Source organism: Odocoileus virginianus, chromosome 17 (genome assembly GCF_023699985.2).
Source record: "Odocoileus virginianus isolate 20LAN1187 ecotype Illinois chromosome 17, Ovbor_1.2, whole genome shotgun sequence".
Lineage (NCBI taxonomy): Eukaryota > Metazoa > Chordata > Mammalia > Artiodactyla > Cervidae > Odocoileus > Odocoileus virginianus.
Genome location: NC_069690.1, coordinates 44,695,461 through 44,715,954, shown reverse-complemented (window position 1 = coordinate 44,715,954; position 20,494 = coordinate 44,695,461). Strand labels below are relative to the sequence as shown.

The 20,494-nt window shown below is 53.4% G+C and overlaps 1 protein-coding gene across 1 annotated transcript; it reads right to left on the bottom strand.

The window, feature by feature from the left end:
* Nucleotides 1-6,774: 6,774 nt before the first annotated feature.
* C1QL1 (complement C1q like 1) lies at nt 6,775-14,242 on the bottom strand. Its single transcript, XM_020873497.2, has 2 exons — nt 13,327-14,242; nt 6,775-7,421 (listed from the first exon to the last, which is right to left on the bottom strand). The coding sequence occupies exons 1-2, from the start codon at nt 13,921-13,923 to the stop codon at nt 7,242-7,244; spliced, it is 777 nt and encodes a 258-aa protein (XP_020729156.1). The 5' UTR covers nt 13,924-14,242; the 3' UTR covers nt 6,775-7,241.
* Nucleotides 14,243-20,494: the final 6,252 nt, after the last annotated feature.

Below are 20,494 nucleotides of genomic sequence, written 5' to 3'. Positions count from 1 at the left end.
ATTAGGATGAAGCAGTGGTGGCTGTCAAGAGCTAGTTGCTCCACCCTTTCATTAGTCTGATCTGCCCCGACACAGGACTATAAGCAGGTTGAGGCATGCAAGAAAGCAGGAGGCATAGTTTCCTAGCAGGTCTACAACGAAGATAGTTCAGTTCAGTCGTGTCCGACTCTTTGAGACCCCATGGACCACAGCACGCCAGGCCTCCCTGTCCATCACCAACTCCTGGAGTTTACTCAAACTCATGCCCATTGAGTCCATGGTGCCATCCAACCATCTCATCCTCTGTCGTCCCTTTCTCCTCCCACCTTCAATCTGATCTCCTTTAGGATGGACCGGTTGGATCTTCTTGCAGTCCAAGGAACTCTCAAGAGTCTTCTTCAATACCACAGTTCAAAAGCATCAATTCTTCGGCGCTCAGTTTTCTTTATAGTCCAACTCTCACATCCATACATGACTACTGAAAAAACCATAGACTTGACTAGTTGGACCTTTGTTGGCAAAGTAATGTCTCTGCTTTTTAATATGCTGTCTAGGTTGGTCATAACTTTTCTTCCAAGGAGTAAGCATCTTTTATTTCATGGCTTACAATCACCATCTGCAGTGATTTTCAGTTCAGTTCAGTCACTCAGTCATGTCCACCTCTTTGCAACCCCATGAACCACAGCACGCCAGGCCTCCCTGTCCATCACCAACTCCCAGAGTCCACCCAAACCCATGTCCATTGAGTCAGTGATGCCATCCAACCATCTCATCCTCTGTCATCCCCTTCTCCTCCTGCCCTCAATCTTTCCCAGCATCAGGGTCTTTTCAAAAGAGTCAGCTCTTCACACCAGGTGGCCAAAGTATCGGAGTTTCAGCTTCAAAATCAATCCTACCAATGAACACCCAGGACTGATCTCCTTTAGGATGGACTGGTTGAATCTCCTTGCAGTGATTTTGGAGCTCCCCAAAATAAAGTCTGCCACTGTTTCTCCATCTATTTACCATGAAGTGATGGGACTGGATGCCATGATTTTTGTTTTCTGAATGTTGAGTTTTAAGCCAACTTTTTCACTCTCCTCTTTCACTTTCATCAAGAGACTCTTTAGTTCTTCTTCACTTTCTGCCATAAGGGTGGTGTCATCTGCATATCTGAAGTTATTGATATTTCTCCCGGCAATCTTGATTCCAGCTTGTGCTTCCTCCAGCCCAGCATTTCTCATGATGTACACTGCATACAAGTTAAATAAGGAGGGTGACAATACACAGCCTTATTGTACTCCTTTTCCTATTTGGAACCAGTCTGGTGTTCCATGTCCAGTTCTAACTGTTGCTTCCTGACCTGCATACAGATTTCTCAGGAGGCAGGTCAGGTGGTCTGGTATTCCCATCTCTTTCAGAATTTTCCAGTTTATTGTGATCCACTGAGTCAAAGGCTTTGGCATAGTCAATAAAGCAGAAATAGATGTTTTTCTGGAACTCTCTAGCTTTTTTGATGATCCAGTGGATGTTGGCAATTTGATCTCTGGTTCCTCTGCCTTTTCTAAAACCAGCTTGAAAAAAAAAAAATTAAAAAAAAAATAAAATAAAACCAGCTTGAACATCTGGAAGTTCACGGTTCACGTATTGTTGAAGCCTGGCTTGGAGAATTTTGAGCATTACTTTACCAGTGTGTGAGATGAGTGCAATTGTGCAGCAGTTTGAGCATTCTTTGGCATTGCCTTTCTTTGCCTTTCTTTTGGGATCAAGATGGTAGAGTCACTATATAATAACTGGTTGATCTGACCCAAATTCCATTCACCTACCTGAACTTCTCTACTACTCTTTGTCCAGTGGGTTAACACTGTTAGTTTGTTGAGAATAAAATGAGACAACAGTGCAAAGATGCTGTTATTATAAAGCTACCAGAAAACCAGGATATTCTTGCCATCTTTGCTACCCAAGAGAAACAAAACTGTCAAAGAATGACTTTCAGGGAATTCCCTGGCGGTCCAGTGGTTAAGACTAGGGCTTTCACTGCCGTGGATCTGGGTTCCATCCCTGGTTGGGGAACTAAAATGCCACAAGCCACACAGTGCAGCCAATAAAAAGAAGGAATGACTTCCAGATTAAGGATACCCTCCCTCCTCACAGGGATATGCGTTTTTACAGAGATTTGGAGTGTGGTTGAAGGCTTGGGGTCCCCAGGAAACACCAGGAGAATAGGAACCTTTTGTGCCCTATAGCCAGGTCTTCCCTGGTCCTATTCTGCCCCTGAAAATTAGCTGGAGAGGATGAGGTGAGTCATAGTGAGGCAAGGAGCCAAGGCTGGCCCTCCTATGAGCAGTGGAAAGGGGACACTTAGTTGCTTGATCTTTTGGGGCAAGTCAGTTAGCCTCTCACAGCCTCAGTTTTGCAGTTATTTTTTAAAAAAGAATATAACATTTAGCTTGTTATAGGGATTAGAAATAATATAGGTAAAGCAACTTGCAGACATTCAATGAAGTGGTAATGGGGGTTCTTATTCATTCAGCAAGCATTTACTAATATGAGACAAGTGGGCTAAGAAGATAGGGAGGTTGATAAACACCCACCTCCTACACTCATAGAGCACGTAGTCTATGGAGAAATCACCCTATTAAACAAGGACTAACAATGACGTGAGAGATGGGCTATAATGGAAACATCTGAGGATGTCAGAAGGAAGTGACATGAAGCTGGGGTTTAAAGGGGGAGTGAGCTTGTTTGACAAATGGATCACAGAGGTCAAGAGAAAAGAATTTGCTTAATAACATACAAATAGTTTCTCATGGGACTTCCCCGGTCATCCAGTGGTTGAAACTCTGTTCTTCTAATGCAAGGGGTGATTTTATTAGGCCCATTCTTCAGGTGGAGAAACTGAGGCTCAGAAAAGTGAGTGTCTTTTCCTGAAACACAAACATAGCCAGGACTTGAGCCCAGTTTTTCTAACTCCAGTTGCTGCATGAGTGTTGAGTCCTGCTGTCTTAGGTTCTAGCTCTGCCCTTAACCAGCCTGAGCAACCTGGAGTTTCTCTCTGGGTCTCAGTTTTTCCAGCTGTGTAATGGGAGTTACCCATTCTGTGGCTTTGACTCTCAGTTTTGGCAGATGGGGCAAATAGGGAGCATGTGAAAAGCACAGGGGTGGGGAGCCCTCTGGTCCCTTTTCCCTCAGTCCCCCAGCTGCCACCTCTCAGTAACCCTTCCACGCCCTCCCAGTCCCAAACATGTGTAGACTTTTCACTTCCACTTTATTATCACTTCATTTGTAGGATTTTAAGTTTTGTTACCTGGAAGGGAGCGAGGAGCTCACACCTCCAGTTCCGCTTTTCAAATATACCTTCATCACTTGTGAAAATAACCTTATTAACAGCATCTAACCTGCTACCACTTATGGGGGCACCTAGATAAGTATGTGCACAAGGGACCACAGCAAGGCAAACAACACAGCTAGCTGAAGTAGCACAGCCTCTGGACCCCTGTGGTGTTCTCCCAGCTCATGGGGGTCCTGAAGCTGTTGTCAGGGTCAGCAGGATGTGGGTGAGCCCCAGAGTAGCCTTGAGCAATTGGTCCTTGCCTCCCGCCTCCTCTCCTGGTGCTGAGATCCTCCGGGAAACAGCTCCCATGCCTCTGAGGCTCCCCTGTCTCCTGGACGCTTGTCCACGATTGATTCTCAGGGCAGCTTCCCCTCTGAGCAGTAAATGAAATATCGGTTACCAGGAGTGAGGCGGGAGGCAATTAACCCCTAGACCTCACCCTGGCAGATGTGTTTGTAGCAAGCTGAAGCGGAGAGCTGAGCGCACCTGCCTGGCCTTCCTGCAAAGTCATCCAATTAGGGTAGCCCCCATCGGTGGGCTCCTGCTGCCTCCTCTGCTCCCCATGACCCCAGAAACCAGGGTGGCACGGACTCCGAGGGCTGAGAGCCGTCTGGGCACAGGATGGCCTGCCATTTCTCATGTGGGTGAGCTCCGGGGGCACTGCCACCCTCACACTCCCTTGGCAGGGAGATTATTCATTAATTAATCACACATCTTTTTAAAGGGGAGGCGGCCTGGGGAGGAGTCTTCCTTCCTTCTTCTAGAGTGGAACCACCATTCTGCCTGTCCAGCCTCCTTCCCACCTGCCAGCCCTGCCCCATGGAATGTTTCTGGGCCAGAAATGCCCCTGACTGAGGAGGAGGGGAGACACACGCTTGCTTTCAGGGAACCCCCAGTCCCAGGGGCTGGTCTCAGAAAGCCCCAGTTATATAGAAAAAGCACAGCGTCTACCCTTGGAGCCACTGACAGGGCAGCCATACTCTTTGCAACTGGGAAACTGGCCCCCCATCCCCATCCCCCCAGGTGGGGATACACACCTCACCCTCAACTCATCCAAAACACTATCTTTGAGGACCCCCCACTCCCGGTCTGATGGAAGAGGCACAGTCTCGCCTTCAAGTTTCCCATTCTGAGGGTGGAGACAAAGTCGTTGTCCTCAGGTTGGCCAAGTCTGAGGGGTACAAAAATAGACTTTGCCCTTGGGGAGCCCCTGTCTGATGGGGGAGATGCTCCCCAACCAGCCGGCACTGCCAGACACTCCCGGTGCCCTGCACAGAAAAAAAAAGTCCTTGGCTTTAGTCCTGTCCCAGTTGCGTCACAAACTTGCAGCCTGACCATGGACAAGTCACGGATTTTCTTCAGACCATGCTTTCCTCATCTGCAATGTGGAGATTTTAGCCCCATCTCAAAGTGACGTGAGGATCGGCCAGTCACAAGAAAGAAAAGCCAGCCAGGCAGCCAGTCAGGCACTCCCTTCAGAAATGATTAACATGCTTTTTGCTGTAGCAGAGTCCTAGGCCAGTACCTGTGGTCTCTGGGAGAGGGCTGGGGAGCCTCCCAGGTGCAGTGACTGGATAATTTGGGGCCAGCGCAGCCATTAAAGAATCATAAGAGGCTGTGGGTGGCACTGGGGGTGGGGGGAGGGAGAGGGGGGGTTGCTGGCTAATCTAATCAGGCTTCCCAAGGAAACTCTCTTTCCAGCCAGACCTGCTAGGGGTTTTATTGGGTTTGTGGGGACCCGCAGATTTCAATCTCCAGACCCCACAGGGAAGGAACAAGTATTAAGCTAATTTTATTAAATGGCCACAGCTGGCAGTAGGGGGAAGTAGGGGAGAGGAGAGAGGATAAAGAAAGTCATTCAAGTCTGCCAGCCATGACAAGGGTCCATACATGGGGCCTGGCTGGGAGGGAGGCCACCCCTCCTTCCTGTCTCTCCAGCTGAGCCAGCAGGGGGTGGGAGGGGGAAGCCAGATGGGAACTTTCCCTCAGTGTAGAGCCTTGGGATTCTCCAAGAGACTCAACCCGTGGCTGCCGCCCAGGGCAGATGCTTGTAAATCCCATCAAGCCTCCACAGGACAGCACTGGAGTGGAAGCGCTGGGCTGCCTCCAAGTCCCCCTTCCTTGGTTCTGCTTTGGAAACCCCGAATCTTTATGATATATGGTGTGCTGGCTGAGAGGATGGTCTTTGGTTCAAATACTGATGTTTGCTCCTTCCTAGCTCTGTGACTATGACAAAGTATTTATCCTCTGAGCCTCAGTTTCCTCATCTAAAATGGATATAAAAACAGCATCCATGTTAAAGGGCATGGGAGTATTCGTTGCCAATCAACTCCCACCCCATACACATTTCCCATGAGATAATATTTATAAAGTTCTTATATGGTGTCAGACACAAAGTGGATGTTCTCTAAGTATTAGCTATTATAATTTAGGAATGCCCTAACTGTGTGCAACCATCATGGCCCCAGTTATAGGAGATGAGGAAGTCAGTGACAAGGCAAAGATATTTGGTGTGTTGTCTCCAGCGAGCAAAGGCTTCTTGAATTCAAGTGCAATCAAGAACGTAGTGATTGTGTCTTATTTAAAAAGGTATTTAACCTCTTTTGAAGAAGAATAAAATCTACCCATCCAACCTCCCAGTGCTCTTGGAAGACTTGGATGAGAAGACTTGAATGAGAAGAAAGTGTCACTCACTTTCACTTCAGGTATATGAAAATGTATGTTGGACGGACTGTGTTGGACTCTTTGCCACCCATGGGCTGTAGCCTGCCAGTCCTTGGAATTCTCCAGGCGAGAATTCTGGAGTGGGTAGCCATTCCAGAATTCTCCAGGGTATCTTCCCAACCCAGGGATTGAACCCTGGTCTCCCGTACTGCAGGCAGATTCTTTACCATCTGAGCCACCAGGAAGCCTTTGGCAAATTTTAAAGTGATGTATAAATAATAAAAGCTGTGTTTATTGAGCACATACATGATACCTCTTTAACCCACAATCAAATGAGATAGTTATTATAATGAGAAAACTGAGGCCCAGGGGTGAAGTGCTTGGGTCAAGGTCAACCAGCATTTAATACTAAGCTTGTTCCTTTCATTGCTATCACTAACCCAGAACTGAGTCAGAAGAGAGTGACTTAGCCAGCATCCTACAGGGTAGCACTGGGGCCGGAACCCAGGTCTCCCAATTTAAACCTGGCTGTGCCTGTGCAATGCTGATAGACTTTCAAGGTCAAAGAGATGGAGCTTTTCCACCCGGGAAAATGATGATGTAACTAGGCTATCTCCTATGCCTCTTATTCCAGTTGCCCGGACCCTCTTGGGCCATGGTGGGCTTTGGGCCCCTTGGCCCACCTCTTCCTGGAGCACCTCTGACTCTGGCTTTTCCCAGATCCACGAGAAACTTCCAGTAGACTCATTCCCCGTCTGGAGGAGTGCAGGGCTCATAGTTCCCTCCTGCAACTCCTCTCCAGGGCACAGTCAGAAAGCCAGCGGGGTGGAAGTGTTTTATTATAGCTTTGGTCAGACGGGCAGCAGCCGGCCAAAGGCTGTAGCTGGGAAGCCATCCAGCCCCCAACCAACCCCTCCCCCAGGCGGCGCTACCCCAGAGCAGGTGGGCAGCACATCCGCATCACTGGGAGGAACCCGCCGAGGCCTCTCTCCCACCCCTGCTGGGGCGGGCTGGTGGGTAGGGTGGGCAATAAACAATCCTACTGTACAAATATACAGCGCGGGCTGGGGCGGGGACGGTCAACACCGCCTCCCGGGGAACCAGGACAGGGAGCGCCGGACCCGGCTCTGCGGTGAGCCGGCGGGAGGGCTAGTTGCGGCCCGGAAGGTGTTGAGGACGGGCCAGGGGCGTCATAGCCGGGAGGGCTGCGAGGGGGTGGACGAGGATGGGTCATCCTTTACCCCACCCGGAGGGGGACCCCCGGGGGGATAGGGGATGGAGGAGCTCAATCGGAGTAGATGATGAAGCCGGAGAAGGTGCTGTACTTGTTGCTGTTGCCGCCGTGCGCTTTGCCCCCATCCAGTTTGATGAAGACCTCGTCCCCCGCGTCCAAGTGCAGGATCACGCTGTTGCTGGCATAGTCGTAGTTCTGATCTGCGTCCTGTGCGATGGCGCTGGCCCGCACCTGTGGGGGTTGGGCCGTTAGGAGAGTAAGGGTATGTGTGAGAGGGTAGGGGAGGAGAAGGGAGAGAAGTGGGGTCCGGGAGGGAGGGGGATTGTCAGAGGTAAGGTAGGGAGAGAATCTGAAGGGTCCCAGAGCCCCACCTGCAGCACCAACAGGGCTCTCAGCCTGCTTTCCTCCCATTATCCCAGCACCGTCCTTTTGCAATCCTAACTGTGTGTTTTGGGAGGGGGTTAGAGAGGAGCCTTGGATTTCTAGGGCAGGTGTAATCTGGGTCTGAACTGGCAATGTAATTCAGTGTAATCGGCTTCCTTAACTCCCCTAGGTCTCACTGTCTGGCCCCCTGAAGCGTTAGCCACTCAGTCGTGTCCGCCTCTTTGCGACCCCATGGACTGTAGCCTGCCAGGCTCTCCTGTCCAGGGATTTCTCTAGGCGACAATCCTGGGGTGGGTAGCCATTCCCTTCTCCAGGGCATCTTCCCAACCCAGGGATCAAACCCGGTCTCTTGCATTTCAGGCAGATTCTTTACCATCTGAGTCACTAAGGGAAGCCCCACTCACTGTCTGGCCCATTGAGGACCTCAGCAGTGTTTCCAGGACTCCCCAGCCTGGAACTCTTGCTTGCAGAGAGGAATTCTCTGGACCCCCAAGGAATGGAGGGCCATCCCCTCTCATCATTCCTTTTTCTCTTTTAAAAATTATATATATATATATATTTGGGGGGGGCGGCATGTGGCATGAAATCCTAGTTCCCCAACCCAGAATCAAATCCATTCCCCCTGCAATGGGAGTATGGATTCTTGACCACTTGACAGTCAAGCAAATCCCCCTGCCCTGCCACCCACCCTCTGGTTTATTGCAATAATGATGCTTACATTTCAGTCACATCCACCCATTCTTATGTCAGTGGCTGGACAGGAGGGTGCCCCTTGGCCTTACAGGTCCAGGCCTGGATCAATACCAGGCTGCTAGTAAGCAGCAACCCTAGTACTGAGACCTTCCTTGTCTGAGGTCCATTCTGTGTCGACTCTCTGTCTGAAGTCCATTCTGGAGTCTTTCACACCAGAACAGTGAGATGGAAGGCCTGGGAATCATTTCCCCACCCAATGCTCAGGCTGGGCCTGCATCCCACCTCAAGGAGTTATAGCTACACCTGTGACTATTACCCCATCCCAAGAGGACTTCTAGCTCCTCCAGCATCACCCCACGGTGGTAGAAGGTGGTAGAAAGGAAGTGGATGGAAAGAAGGGAATCATCCCTTCTGAAACCTTAAATCCCTCCGTGATCCTCAGTCTGCTCTGATATCCTTGCTGGTCCTTGTTTGGATGGAGAAGGGGAGGGACAGGCAGGAGCATCAGGAGGGGCAGGGGAGCGCCAGCCTTTGGGTTTGAAGCCTGACACATCATTGGTGGGGGAGAGCTGTAATCGTAAGATATTGAGGATGTGGGGTGATGGACATATACTCTCCAGGCATTCCTTTCCAACCTCCGAGGCCAACGCAAGTCCTGAGCCCTCTGATCTGGGGCCTCTCCTGGATATTCTGAGTGGAGGATGGGCAGAGAGTCTGCATTGAGTGGGGTCCTCTCAGCCAGGCTCCTCAACAGCCCCTATCCATCCTGCCCCTTCCCCGAAGGCAGCACCCCCAAAGGCTGACAGTCAGGGCTGGACCAAGCCAGATCAGGAGAGGGACCCATCCCCCCTTCTAGGCGGGAGGGAGCACTGTAGGCCAGCTGTGCCAAAGCTGCTGAGTCAGCAACAATGTTGCACTGGAAGGACCAGACATATTTGAGTGCAGTCTGCCACTGAAAGCCCAGATCCCTTCAGCCCCTTCTCACCCCTCAAGCTTATCTCATCCAACCTGGGAGGGAATTGTTCGGGGGCACTTAGTTGGGAAAACTCCTGGTCCAGCGAAAGGTGAGGGGAAATCAAATGAGGGAGAGATGCCGTCTAAGGAGCTCGGTTTCTCTGTTTAGAAAATGGATGAGATCCTGCCTCACCCACTGCCACCATTGTAAAAGCCTTTTGATGGCAAAGGAAAAAAATTTTTTAATCTTGATGGGGTTTTGAGCTACCAGGAAAGAGCTGAAAACAAGCAGCCAACTTCTGTATTGTTCCCTGGGCCCTAATCCTGGTGGTATTTATTATTACACATGCATTTCATTATCTTTGCTAATAAATTACTTCTAATAACAATTATTTTTATTACTCAGATTAATTTAGCCTTAACTCATTAAAACAGTGTGCTTCTTAATAGCCAGATCCATCAGAATACAGTCATCTGTCATCAGGAATCTCCTGGTGATGTGACAGGCATCAGAACGGTTATGCTTATGTTTATTATTTATTCATCACCATGATTGTTGCTGTGATTATCCTAATTATCCATGGAGGCAGGGAGAATTAATGCTCTTCCATCCGTAGACGTGGGGGAGCCAGCAATGGAACCCAGGGGTCCTGATTCTCTGCCCAAGACTGGAAACAGCAGAGGCATCCAGTCCCTCCCGGGGGAGGAGGGGAAGTCTGGGGATTTCATTTTGTTGTGGAAGCGGAACGCAAGTGTGGGACTTGTCATGTGGGGGTGCGATAGAAGCACCTCCTCGAGGGCTGCCAATAAGTACAACTGAGGCATTGGTCTGATTAGAGGTCTGGAGTGGGGCTGGGGTAGGGGCCAAGAACCCAGGAAATGTGCCGCTGCCCCCAGAGCAAAGCTGGGGTCTTGGGTATGTAGGTGTGGCTCCCATGGGCAGCCAGCCTGGCCCCTGTTTGCTTTCACACAATGCCTGAGTTCCTACTGTGCCAGGCACTGTGCTCTGTCCTGTGAAAGGCATTAGAGGCCAGAGAGGACAGCGGCGAGATGGTGGGGGTGGGGAGGGAGGGAGGCAGGGAGGCAGGGAGGCCATATCCCCCCACCACAGAGGACAGCGGCGAGATGGGGTGGGGGGAGGCAGGGAGGCCATATCCCCCCACCAGAGAGGCTGATCCCCAGTCAGGTCTTAGAACCACAGTCCCCAGTTTACACACCCCACCACCTTCCCCCCCCCCTCACTCAGACTCTGGTGTCCAAGTCCCTGCCCATTTGCAATACTCCCCTTCCCTAGGCCCTGACTATCCCCCCACAGCCCCCCTTCCCTAGCCTGGTGTATCAGTTTCACATCCTCTGGGACCCATCTGAACTGTGGATCTTAGAAGGAACCCCAGGGAGCTTATCTCACTCAGGGCACCGGCTCCAGCCTAGAGTCCCTTCCTCAGGCTCCTCAGGTCCCTGTGTCATAATGACCCGGCCTTACTGCCATCTGGCCGTGCATCGGGGACTCACAGCTATCCCTAGGGAGAGGGCCTTGGCACCAAGCAGGAAGGTGCTGACTCCCCGCTTTCCCCATCTTGCTCAGGGAAAGACCAGGGCCCAGATGCGGCTCTGCTTTCTGGAGGAAATTCTGGAAGTCTCTCTGCAGGCAGGAAGCCAGGAAGGAAAAGCACAGAGCCCAGGGCTGCCCCTGGTCTTGAAGGCGTGGGAGGAGCCAGCTCCTCCCTTCTGTTCCCACCCATTGCCCAGCCCTGTCATTTTTGCTCCCTGCTGGCTTGAATGTTCTCTTCCACCTCTGAGCCGGCCTCTCCCTACACTTGACCTTTCATTTTCTCCCTAGCTGTGTCTTCTCCCCGGTTAGGTTCATCATCCTCTCCCCTGACCAGGTTGGTCTGAGCTAGGGCCCACTGAGTCACTCCCTCCAGCCAACACATCTGAGGACAGGAGTGTCAGGGGGCTCCCGGTCTCCTCTCCCTCACAATAATGGCGGGGGTGTGTTATTGTGTGGTCACTACTGTCTCCCCTGCACAGACCATGCAGTCCTGGAGGGCAAGCAGGCTGAACCCCTGGAACCCCAAACCTGGCTCCTACTTGGAGCTCAGAACTAGTCATATGGAATGACTAGTGAGAGGAAATGAGTCTCTTGGACAATCTGGAAGAAGTCACAAAGGATGTGGGGAGGTCCAGGGCCTATCATCCCACTGTCTGTCTTGGATTTGTGTGTGTGGGAGTGGGGCAGGAAATGGTCTGAGTAAGTGTTAAAATACTGGGTCTCTGAAACCCCTGGTTAAAGTCACCTCCTTTCTTCTACCAGCCTGTGGTGCCACTTCCTTGTCAGGCTCTGCCAGTGCCCTGTCCCTACTAGAGGGGTAGGAAGAACCTTTTGAGTCAGTTTCACCTCCCAGTGACTGAAGCAAGTACGCCTGCCCCCAGCACCTACCATCTTTGGGGCCTCCTCTTGTCTCCCCTCTGGGGCCCTGTGGCACCTTCTTGAGGAGTGCAGTAGGGCCCACTGGTGGCCTAGTGACCACCTCCTTATCCAGGCAAGCTGTGGTCCCAGCCCCCTGAAACCTCGACTTGGTGCCAGCCCAAACTTTCTTTGGGAAAGGAAGAAATTTCTTTGATGAAGGTGACATTGTTGAATCCCTTATTGGTGATTAATAAGGGGAATTGTGGGGCTGTCTGCAGAGAGAGTCCTCACTGGATACTGGGGCCTCCCATTTGGTCAAGAATGAAGGACAAAGAGGAAAGACACAGGAAGCCTGACAGACACAAGTGGGAGAGAGACACCCAAGGATTAAAGAGGGGGATTAAACACAGGGGTGGGGGACCAGAAACCAAGGGAGAGACAGATCGGACTGGTAGACACAGGAGAGAGGCAAGCACAAGAGGTGGGGAGAGGGGAGAAAGAGGAAGAGGAAGGGGAGAGGCAGAAACAAGAGGGAGAGCAGGCAGGGGAGGGAGGAGACGGGCAGACTTACAAGCACCTGGTAGGCTTTTAGCTGACTCTCAGGCCGGTCCTTTCCCCACCCCTAAACAGGGTCCACCTCGGGTAGTGCTGCAGTGGGAGGGTTCCAGCAGGATCTTGGGTCTCAGTCACAGGAGATCCCCTCCCAACTGCCACTAAAGCTTTAGTTCTGATCCGCACAGGCACCTGCTTCCACAAGGATGCTTCTTGACTACTGCAGGGGCCCCAGGTCCCCTGTGGGAGCACTGGGAAGGGAGAGGGAACCAGAGCGAAGGGAGCTGGGTAAAACTGTCACCCTGGGGCAGGGTTAGGTCAAGATTGGTCCTGGGGCAGCAGTTCCAAGGAGAACACCAGGCATCGCTGGTCCCAGGTGCCAAAGACCTCATGAGCTTGGTGCCTGCCGCTCTGGTCTCTCCAATGGGGATAGGGAAGGAAGAGGATCCCCTGACCCCTCAGGAATCAGGAACTGCAGCTGGGAGGCAAAGAGGAGGGGGAGTTTCCACCTCTTTGTCCTGCTTCAGGAGGAAAAACTTTTCCCTTCTGGCCATCTTTTGGGGCGCTTAGCTCTGACACAGTGGGAAGGGGCCGCGCAGTCCCGGGTGTTGCAGAGGGTGGCAGATCTGCCCACTGGTCCCTGCCTAAGGGCGGGGGATGTACGGTAGCTAAGGCTTTGTGCGCTTGGCTCCCTTCGCCTTTGTGCGCAAAACATCTCCTACAGCTCGCCTTCTCCGCTTGCGCGCCTAGCGGTGCGCCCAAGGGCCCGCGGGCGAAGACGTTGCCTTTCCCCAGAGTCCATCCTGATCCGGCCCCTCACCGCTAGCTGGTATCAACCAGAATCCTAGCTCTGAAATGCTGTTTCCCACCGGCCAAGCCCCCAAGGGCCAGTCCGCGCGGCCTGCGCTCTGATTATTAGTTGGATGTATTTCCCGCATTTCCGTGCCGCAGGTGCCCAGCAGCACTTGCCTTGGAGCCGGCGCCTAGGAGCCGAGGAGTCAGGGGTGCCCGCTAGCCTGGATCATCCCCGCCTGTAATGCCTAAGCCGCTCCGGGTCTCCATCTGTACCCGTCCGTACCCGTGGGCCCCGGGCTCCCTGGGTGCCCTGCCCCTGGGCCAGCCCCATGCCCCCGGCGGGCCCACCTGGCCGTTCTTGCAGAGGTCCGCCCACATACTGGTGCCATCGCCGCCGCGCATGAGGACGTGGTAGGTGAAAAAGTAGGTGCCGGGAATATTGCACGTAAACTTGCCACTGGTCGCGTCGTAGTTGTTGCCGAGGTTGGTGACCACGTCGTCGAACTTGAGCACCTCGTAACCCTCGTGAGGGTTCTTGAGGCCGGCGTAGAAGGCCACGCGCGGCACCGTAGTGTAGGTGGCCGTGCTGATGGCGCCGCTGCCCCCCGCGCCCGGCAGCCCGGGAGGGCCGGTCTTGCCCGGCTCACCCTTCTCCCCGGGTGGCCCCACAGGACCCGGAGGACCTGGGTCCCCGGGGGGCCCAGGAGGGCCCGGCTTGCCTGTGCGTCCCGGCTTCCCCTGGGGGCCCTGCACCAGCGTGGAGGGCGGGGGCGCGCCGCTCTGCTCGCTCAGGGCGTCGCCGCCGTCGGGCCGCGCGCCGGCGCCGGGGCCCCGCGCGGGGTAGGGGTCGCACACCATGCGGCAGGTGCCCAGCATCTCATAGTGCCCATCCGGGCCTCCCGAGCTCACCAGCACGGGGATGAGCACCACCAGCACCAGCAGCATCACCACGCCCGCGGCGGCCGCCAGCAGCGTCTTCCGGCCGGCGCGGAGCCTGGGGAGCGCCGGGCCGCCCGGCCGCGCCGTCGGGGCAATGGTGCCGGCGGGCGGGGGGCGCGGGCGAGGCGCCCGCGCTCAAGGGCGGTCCGGCTGGACTGCGGGCATGGGGCCGGGCCGGGGGCGCCACGCTGCGCTGGATGCGCTGCTGAGCCCAGCCGCCGGCTCCTGCCTCGCGCCTCCCTCCCGCTGCGCGGCCGAAGCGAGCGCGGCGACCGCCGCCTCCTGCTGGATTCCTCCCGCCTCCCGGTGCTGGAACCACCGCCCCCTCCGCGCGGTCCAGCCCCGCCCGCTCTGCGCCGCGAGGGGTGGGGCTGAGGGCTGGGCCGGCGCCTAATTGGGTCGTGAGAGGTGTGGCTCCGCCCACTTAGAGGGGCGGGGCCGGGGGCGGGGCCGCCGGGTAGAGGGCTGGAGCCGCGAGACCCAAGGCGAGCAAGAGACTGAGAGTCGGAGATGGAGAGGGGGCTAGAGTCCGGGACAGAGAAGAGGCTGCCCTAGAGAAGAGAAGAGTAGGGACCAAAGAACGAGTGGAAGAGGGGGCCATAGGGAGAGCTAGAGAGCGCCGAGGGTGATTGGGAGAGGAGAGGCCTCGAGGGTCGGGTATGAGGAAAACCGTGAGAAACAGAGGGAGAGGCGCGAGGGGCCACTGCCCGCAGGAGGCGGGGGCTGCAGTAGGGCGCCTCGGTCTTCAGGGGACAAAGAGCGATTGAGAGGAAGACGGAGCGGGGAGCAAGAAGGAAGGACAAGGAAGAGTGTTACGAGCGGGGAGAAGAGGGGAAGGCAGGAGGGCGTCGATGGGGCGAGTCCGCACTCGGGCCTCGCAGATCGCCCATTTGGGTGATGGGGGTGGGCCGGTACGCCTGTCAGTGCCCACAGAATTCCAAGTACTAACCGCAGCTGCTCCCTCCTCTTTTTTTTTTTTTTTTTTGGACCTGGATGTTCCCAGGACCGCCTTACCCCAGCAGGAGCGTGATCTACCCACACCTCCTTAACCTCTGCTTCTTCCTCCCTGCGCTCCAGGCCAGGTCAGGCTGCTTTTTCCTGGGGATGGGGCCAGGGACTCCTCCATCTTCCTCTGATCAATTCCTTCCTCCCTGCTTTTAGACAAGGGGGAAATTGGGGCACTGAAAAAGTGGGCACCCCAGGTAATTTCTCCATTCTGACCAGTACAGACACGTCCTGGGTGGTGACCCCCCCCTTATCCCAGCCTCCAAGAGGAGGGGTTGCTCTTACTCAGCTCCTCCGCTCTGCACCCTCCTTCCCCACCTCCAGCTTCCTGAGCTTCTAACTCTTTTCTCCATCAAATTGTATGAGGCAATCCTTTTCCTCAAGTGCAGTAAAGTGTTTAGGTTGCATAAACTAAAAGGCGTCTGCTTCCATCAAAATATTTGTCACATTATTTGAAGCCCAGTTCGTGCTGCTCCACTGCTCCTCTCACTCTCCGCTATCCAGTCTACCCGGGTGGGCTCTGCCATTCAGAGGCCACTAGCTGCTGCTAAAAGATGACCCTCCAGCCCCTTTCCTTTCTTCCTTCCCAAAGCTGGGATTGATTAACCCCACCTGAGCCGTGAGGAGGACAGGGACAAGAGGATGTCAACTCAGGGGCGGTGAGATAGGACCTTTCAAGCACAGCTGAGCCCTGGTTAGAGTGATCCCCTCACCATGGAAGGAGCTCAAAATGCAATCAGTAGCATTTATTCAGAGCATTTATGCCAGGCCCAGTGTTGAATGCTTTACATACGCCATCACAACAGATCTCCACTGCAATTCAAAGAGGAAAAGCCCATCATTATTTTCATTTCACAGAGGAAGCACTGGGGCTCTAGGAAGTTAAGAGATCTGCCCAAAGTCACGCAACTATTAAGGGACAGAGCCGGCATTCAAACTGGCAGCCTGACCCCAAGCTCCTCCAACCCTCCTGTTGGGTCTTTGGATAGCGTTTACTGCCCAAAGGTAGGTTGACTTCGAGAGCAGGAGGAGGAAGTCGGTGAGACCTCCCCAGGCTCAGGAAGAGTAGTCCTGACTCTCGGCTGTCTGTCTGGCCTCCCGTCTCCCACGGAGGTTTTCCCAGTATGATTCCCCCCAAGAGTGACAGGCTGGTGACCCGAGGGACAAGTGTGCGGTCATCGGCGTGTGATATATACAATCCCCTTCCCCCCGCCCCCTAGTTCGCGCGCACACGGGTCCCTCCTCCGCTCTGCCGCTGGGGCTAGTCCGCCACCGGGAGTCCTTCCAGAATCCGCTGGTGAAACTGCGGCTGGCCGCCCGAGGCAGCGGAGGGGCGGGGGCACTCACCCCCGGCCTGGCCCGGGTGTCCCAGGGCGCGCTCGGCGTGGCAAGGCGGCCCGCCCCCCGCCCCGAAAGAGCGCCCGCTCCCCCGGCGCGGTGTGGCGTCTCTGTCAGCCCAGCCGGATTCTCCCCGCTTCGCTGGAGTGGAAAATAACGGCTTCAAACTTTGCAGAGAGGAGCTGGTGCCAGCACTTTAATTAACAGCCATCTTGGCCTGTGAGCCTGGGCCACCGCCCTGTGCCTCCCGGGGCTCGCGGGTCGCGCCCCGGCCCCGGCAGGAGAGGGACCCCCGCCGTGGCGCTCCGAGCCCCTTTATCCCGGAACGCCAGGGCCTGGCTGATTGGGGGACAGGTGCTGCCTGAGGACCCCTCTCCCCAGGTTCATCCCTAAGGACCTCCAGCCCTTCCACCCCACCCACCCCCAGCTCTCTAAATCCTGACAATTCTGGGGTTCGAGACCTGCGTGCCAGTCTCAGCTGGTGATTTTAGGCTAACTAGCAGCGCCTCAAAGGTATTCTTCTGGAAAAGGGTTGTTGTTAGGATTAAATGAGTTATCATGAAGTAGCAAAGCACTGGCCTCAGTATTTGACCCTTATTAGGCGCCCAGTAAAGGGTGGCTAATATAATTATTTCACATTAAGGCCCTTCCACCACTCTGGGCATGGGGTCTACTCGTCTTGCCTTTTTTCCTACAAATTGCTGTGCTGGTGCTGGGAGAGGAGGACAATGGCCTACTATGTACCTGGATTCAGAGACAAGACTAGATGAGTGATGACGGAACCCAGGAGTTCTGGCTCCCAGGCCTCTTCTTCAACCACATGCCAAGCCCAGGGATCCAGGTTTTCAGCAGAGGAAAGAGGTGAGCCCCAAGGAAGGGAGGAGGGGAGTGCCATCTGTAGCTGGGATACTGCCCATGCTGGGAGCTAAAGGTCCAGCTTGGCTTTCCTTCCTCCTACAGACCCCATCATTCCAGAGGTGAGGCGGGAGTACTGGGCATTGTGGGGGGAGTATGGTGGATGCAGGAAAGTGGGTAAGGCTCTTCTTTGATGCACGGTTGACATCAGGAAGCTGGCTGGTTGTTCTGTGGTATTTTGGGGTTCTTTGAATGAATGTGAGTGGGTGTGAATGTGTAAGAGACTGTTTGCGTTAGTGTGTGTCTGGGTTTCTGAGTGATGAAAGGGAGTGCAGTGCCCTGACTCATTGGCTGGCAAATCTGCATTCATTTGTTCACTCAGTAAACACTGAAAGCACCTAGCTGGGCCCTGGGAGGTGGTAGTGGTGGTGTGTCCCCAAATGATCAAGACCTAAGCAGTATTCCTGAGGCGCTCACACTTTGGCACGGTAAACAGGCAGAAAGAAATGATAAACACTATGATAATTATTAACTTTTTAAAAAGTATTTACTAAGCCCAAGATATTTTAAAAATTAATTTATTTATTTTAATTGTAGGCTAATTAGTTTACAATACTGTGGCAGTTTTTGCCATACATTGACATGAATCAGCCACGTGTAAAGTACAAGATTAAAAAAAAAATTATTTACTTATTTGACTGGGTCAGGTCTTAGTTGCAGCATGTAGGATCTAGTTCCCTGGCCAGGGATCAAACCCAGGACCCCGTGCATTGGGAGCACAGTCTTAGCCACTGGACCACCAGGGACATCCCTAAGTATGAGATCTTGTTCTAAGCACTTTACGTGGCTTATCTCATTTAACTTTAACAGCCTATTAATCATAAGTTAAGAACTATTACATAGCTTATATAAACTATTACATAGCTTGTATCAATAACCCCACCAAGTACATACTATTATTTCCCCCGTTTTACAGTTGAGGAAACTAAGGCTTGGGTAGAGGTTTGCACTAGGTATTCTGAAGTACCCATGGAAAACTCCCTGCCCAGAGGACTCTATAGGAGAGATATTATTTTTTCCATTTGTTTATTCATCCATTTGTCCATCCTCCATTTATTCTATAAGCCCATATTAGTTTATCTCATATTATCACAAGATTTAGTGATGAGCATGAAAAGTCTTCTGACCCTGTGTAGTTACAGCATATGGTAGAAACTTGGACACTTAAACAAACAACTGCTTTCTAACTGGACGTGCTGCCTGGGAATGTGTGAGATGCTATAGGAACACACAGCAGTGATGCCTAAATTCATCTGGAGGTGGGGAATCATGGGAAGCTTCCTGGAGGAGGTGATGTTTAAGTTAAACCCTGATTAAAGGATAGCACTGGTGAAGAGGATGGCTGTCAGAGATGGAGGAGAGAGGGAGGGAGGGAGGAAAGATTATTCCAAACAAAGGGAACAGCATGTTCTAAGGACAAGCTTGCAGGGCCTCATGGGCTGTGACAAGAGATGTATAATTTATCCTAAGGGCAATTAGAAACTACTGAAGAGTGTCGGGTGAGTGGTATCAGATTTTTTCAGATTAGAAGGATCACATTGGCTACTGTGGGGAGGAGGGATTAAAACAGAAATGAGACCTGATAGTGGCCTGATCTGGATGGGATGGGGGTGGGGCAGGGAGCAGGAGACTTGCAGATTCCTGGAAAGATTAGGAAATGTTTATGAAATTAATGAAGGGTGGGTGAGTGTTTTTGCCATTATCTGGGTACCAATATGTGCCAGACACTTTATGTACTCTTTCACTTAATACTCAGTGGAAGTGTAAGGAATAAGCATTGTCATCTTTACATTGGAGATGAGGATACTGAGGCTCAGAGAGGTGAAGGTATTTCCCTGGGATCACACAGCTAGGAGGAGAGAGAGTCAGAATTAGAACATGGGTCTGTTTGACCTTGAGTGGGGGCTCCTCACCACTCGGCCCAGCAGGTGCATACCTGGTGGATAAAGCAAGGATAGATCCTTTAGGGATAAAGAACAGCTTGAGTTAAGCTTCAGTTGTATAAAAGGGCGTATTTATGGTTTTTGGTTGATGCCACTGGTCTACAGTCCTGTCTTGGGCAGAATGGGAAACTGGGCAACAAGAGGCAGAGACTGGCTCTCAATGCCTGGTTAGGCCACCAGCTTGCCTTGTGTGTTTGGAGAAGTCTATCACATTTTAGGGCTTCCATTTCTTTCTGTGGGCTGGAGAATTGTCCAGGGCAGCTCTGAGAGGCTGTGGTTCTCTTTAAAAGAAAACTCCTCATTGTCATCTGTTAAAATATTTAAAATCCCTTCGTGACATTTCAACTCAGACACTTGCAGATCCTTCAGGGGAAAAGCCCCCATAATTGCAGCCCCTCTTTAGAGAGGGGGCGTTTGGGAGAATGGAAGTTGTGTTATCATTTGGTGGGGAGGCAGGACACACCAGGCTGGGACTCGCGTTGGTGCGGAACCTCCTTCAGGAGCCCCTCTCCCAGCCCCGTATCCTAGGAGGAGAGAGCAGGATGAAGTGGTCTGGGCCCAGGTACCCAGGTTTTCTGATGCTCCTTTGCCAAAGGACTCTGGCTCTCCTGCCCGAAGATTCTAGGAACCTGCCCAGCCCTGGGCCTCCTCCCTCGCCCTCCCTTTCTGATGGGCAGGCCATCCCAATCCTGCTCCAGGGAGGCAGTGCTGAAAAGGCCTCGGCTGTGGGAGGGGAGACCTAATCGGAGGGGCCGTCTCCCCTCAGCCCAGCCTGCGTCTCCCAGCTGCATGTATAAGTAATGAGGTTCTGCAGCCCCAACAGGAACCAATATAATGGCGGGTGCGCGGGGTCAGCCTGAGAGACAGATAGCGGGACGCAGGAATGACAGGCAGTGCAATTATGCTGAGCCTCTTGGAAAGGCAGCAGAGGGAAGGCCCCGCCTGGCCAGCACAGTGCGTGGGCTTTTCACCCCCTCTGGCAGGCCTCAGCTCCCCCAGGGCCCCCAAATCCCCCAGACCCAGGTGGGGGACGGCAGGGAGGAGGAGGAGACCTGGGGAGAGGGCGGAGGAGGAGGACCCTGGCTGATGGGGGTCAGATGGCTTTCCTGCTCCTGGGGAAGACACCCCCAGGCCTGAAGCTGGGGGTGTAAGGGAGAAAGCCTCCTGCTCCCCAGGAAGACTGTGGAGGGCTTTCTCCTGGGAAGCCCTCCCTCTCCTAGAAAAAACATTTCATTGCATTCTCACCCAGGAGAACTAGAACTTAGGGTCTAGAAAGGTCTTAGAGAAGTCTCCTTCGACAGATGGGGACACTGAGGCCCAAAGAGGGGAACTGGCTGGCCCAAGGTCATCAGCCAGTCTGAGACAGAGTCAAATGG